The sequence below is a fragment of the Plasmopara halstedii genome (genome assembly GCF_900000015.1).
Source record: "Plasmopara halstedii genome assembly, contig: Scaffold_1878, whole genome shotgun sequence".
NCBI lineage: Eukaryota > Oomycota > Peronosporomycetes > Peronosporales > Peronosporaceae > Plasmopara > Plasmopara halstedii.
Window position 1 is genome coordinate 88,210 of NW_020188786.1, and position 3,813 is coordinate 92,022.

Below are 3,813 nucleotides of genomic sequence, written 5' to 3' on the forward strand. Positions count from 1 at the left end.
GCGACAAATACGTTGTACTTGAAAGCATCTGAAATCGACGATTGAGTCGTAAGAAACACACTAGACCCGTTGCATGAATGCAACACAACTTTTTCCGTGGGACAATTAAATATTTTAGAGACTTATGTATGGATAGAACGCCAGGCCGCTCAAAATATCAAAATTGGTGATAGACTGTAATGCTGCACGTACTGAACGATGACACTACGCTTTCGTCAAATTGTTTAAAACTCGCATTGTATTTCTGCTTACTTCTGAACATTTATGAAGCACGAAAATATCGACAATCACAAAGATGATGGAGCTTCGTAGTAGATAGGTCCCGGGTACACATAGATTACTAGCAGTACCTCCGTGATAAGATCTCCGATGACGCCGAGGTCGATGAAACCAAAATCATGCTGAACAGGAAGAGCAATTTTCACAGCTTGGCGATTCTCGCAAATGAAACATTTGTTGAAGGAAGTAAAAAACATCGGCGCCATGAAGCTCCCTTCTCTTGCCACTGAATAATTAAAGTGGAGTTTCCACGCATTGGCGTCTAACAAATGTGTCGCTAGCAAACTTCAAGGAGGGACTGTATATTCTTTTGCACCTTGTGAAAGTCGTGGTAAATGGAAGCCAGCATATAAGAAAAAGTGACATTTTCTCAAAGAGCGGCACTAAGAGTCCAAGTTCGTTCGATGGTTGTGATGTTGACGACCTGGGCCCAATGAGGACAAGAATTGATCCGATGCATTCAGAAGCGTCCTTCAATCTTAAACAACGCGCGCCTTTTAAAAACGGTATACTAAATACGGAGGCATTGGAGATGCCAAATACGGATACAATGTCTGTTGGTCTTGCGATGAGGATAATGGTAAGAATATCGGAGATTCGGTTAATACTTCTGATATATTTGACGACTTTGACAGCGTGAATGCTGTCTAGTTCTGAGCTTAAATTGTGATATATGATCATATCCCAAGGTATGATGTGGCTGGAGCGCCAAGAGCCGCGGATCTACTGGATGTCGTAAAGGTATGGTACCACGTACTTTTCGAGGTGAAGGTTCAGCGGGTCATAGCCCCACATCTGACCGGAGTAGCAGCGCTTTTGGTGTGGGCATGAAGCTGCAAAAGCTCATTAACAGACATGAAATTGTCCGAACTGTTAGCAGTGGTATTGTTAAGTGCCTCCAGCAAGGTGTGAAAGGTGGATGCAGCATTAAGCTGCGATCTCAGAACAAGACAAGAGGTTCCTTTTAAACAAAGCCATCCATATGGTATATCCTTTAAAGTAAATAGACGACAACAGTGTAGAACAACTATGAGCCGTTGTCTTCTGTGCCTTGGCCCGCGATGAGTAGGAGCGGGTGGATGGTGCAATCTCCCGTGCCAGAGTCAGCGAAACTGAAGAACGACCTGAAGTTGCGAGCAGAAGGGCTGGGCCCTGGAGATAAGAAGGATGGCTCATCCTTTCCTCGATGTGACGGTACTGCTGAGTCAGCACTTCCGCATGACGGTTCTATCGTACAGAGCAGTGCAGCTTCACGAATAAGTGGCGAGAAAGATGAGTAATTTGTGAATGGAAAGGCCGGTGTTGTTCGGAGAATAGCCTCCCTTTATTTTTCCGGCAGATAGTCTTATTGAAGAGAGCTAGAGCTAGAACAGTTATACCATGGGTTTACGCACGAGAACTTGCAAGATAGTAAGTAACAAAAATGGTACGGCTGCTTCTTCAAAGGAGGAGTAAAGCTCATCATCTGTCATGAGTGATATTTTAGTGCAAGGATTTGTAAGACAGCGATATTACCAAATTGACACGGCTACTTTAAAATAGTGCAAAGCCCTTCAACTATTATGGATGAATTTTGACATTGAGGACTCTCGCAGGACACTGAGGGCGATGAGTCGGACATGTAGTCTCATGAATTCTATCTGAATTCTATCTATCCGTTGTGGAAGTAGTTTTACGACGCGATGAAAAGATGTTCACAAAGCGTGTTACCCATAGATCGGAAATACGTCATGGAAATAGCTACTTTTTGCGTTATGTAGCAATAACCGTAGCCGACGAAACAGTGTGACGTCTTCAAAAACTCTCTTCCATGCAAAGCATGACGCAAGACTGGTGTCAGAGAGTGAAGCATCCATCTTAGCGTCGACGTTTTGTGTCAGACAGGCTAACGGCAAGTGACGAATCGTGCGTGTATACATCAAACTCAATGCAGCCACTATTCCAGCGAAAGCTGCATTCCTTGCTGCAGAACAGCATGGCCGGTTCTATCTTGTTTGGAGCTATGAACTAGGTTGATGATTAACATCAATTGCTTCTCAAAAACAATCAATTTCTTTGCGATGCGCTGATTATGCCACAGGGACCGTCAAACGCGCCAGTGACTCTGGTGAGGCAGCTGTTCAAACCTCAACAAGACTGGGTAAAAAAAGATTTTCGACAAAATACCCGTCGATAATTACACAGAGTACGGTAAATCTGATGTAGAGAACCACATTTAATACATGCGACTGGCGCTCAAGTGATGTGTCTGAATATACTTTTTGCTTGCAATGAAACAAGTGTGTATATGGTGCCGACGAAATCTTCATTCTGTGGGAATCAAGGCCTAAGTGCAAATTCCACAAGAATAAATGCTATTGTTGCTTTCCCAACGTCTCTGACTTCATATTTTCACAAGGTGGCTTGGCGGCGGTGGCGGCCAACTACTTGCACAAATGTAGCATAAACTATATTGACACAGAACAACCCCTCATCAATCTTTTTTTCAGGATGTTGAATCGTAATGAGGTGCGGCAGAACGGACGGCCTTCAAAGCGGGACGAAGTCACGGGCATGCCCCATTTTGGCTCGTACAAATCAACATCGGTCAATTCATGTCATTTATGACACTTCAGCCTTTGTGAAAGACTGTGCTTTATTTCAAGTAGATAACGGTAAGAATAAGTGAAAGCGTGATCGCAAATCAGTTCCACCGGCTCATAGATACTATAAAAAATAATTTAAGTGCAAGCTTTTCAAGATTTTTCCATATGGCATTTTTTTGGCGAACCTCTGTGTTTCACTGACATGGCCACATTTGTCCTCGGTTATTGTGAATTGACTACTGTAGATCAAAATTGACTTGATAATATCGGTCTGGCTACACGTCATAACAAAATTAGCTATTTTATCTCAGAGGTCATGCACAAAGGTTGCGACGCTATGACTGAGAGCCATGAAGAACAAAAGCAGCACGCGTTGCTTGGACAATAAAGGTTAAATTCAACACTTTGATTCGGATGGAAACATTCGATATAGCCATTCCAAATCATGAACTAGATCCAACTTGGCTCCTCCATGTGCGCCTTTAGGCCAATTGATTTCCAGATTCATCCCATAAGGATAAATGTCGACACCAGCAACACCTGCCCAGTCAAAATCAATTAGAACAACCTTCTCTTGCGAGCCATGGAGAAACACATTGGGTGGCCGCAAATCTCCATGGACAAAATTATTTTCACGCAACTCATCAAGCAGCAACTTCAGTTGGCTTTGGGCATCGTCAGGATTAGTAGCTTCTGTTCTACTCTTCAGTTCCCATTCTTCCATCTCAACACGCCACCAAATACCATTTGGACTCACCAGCTCACAGCTCAACAATGGCGGTGCATTTCCTTTAGATGCGCAAAAGCGGTGCACGGTGTCACCATAGCGTCCTTCTACAAACTTGATGATTTTTCCGTGGCCATTTGCATACACTTCTCTCATGATTCTCGCGTAATTGGGCGTGCAACCTATTGGGAGACAAGAAGCAGGAATCTTGCTGAGTTCATT

The 3,813-nt window shown here is 43.5% G+C and overlaps 1 protein-coding gene across 1 annotated transcript; it reads right to left on the minus strand.

Moving 5' to 3' along the window:
* Positions 1 to 3,261: 3,261 nt before the first annotated feature.
* PHALS_02260 (Protein kinase-like domain) lies at positions 3,262 to 3,747 on the minus strand (the record flags this gene model as incomplete). Its single annotated transcript, XM_024716726.1, has 1 exon — positions 3,262 to 3,747. The coding sequence occupies one exon, from the start codon at positions 3,745 to 3,747 to the stop codon at positions 3,262 to 3,264; it is 486 nt and encodes a 161-aa protein (XP_024582296.1).
* Positions 3,748 to 3,813: the final 66 nt, after the last annotated feature.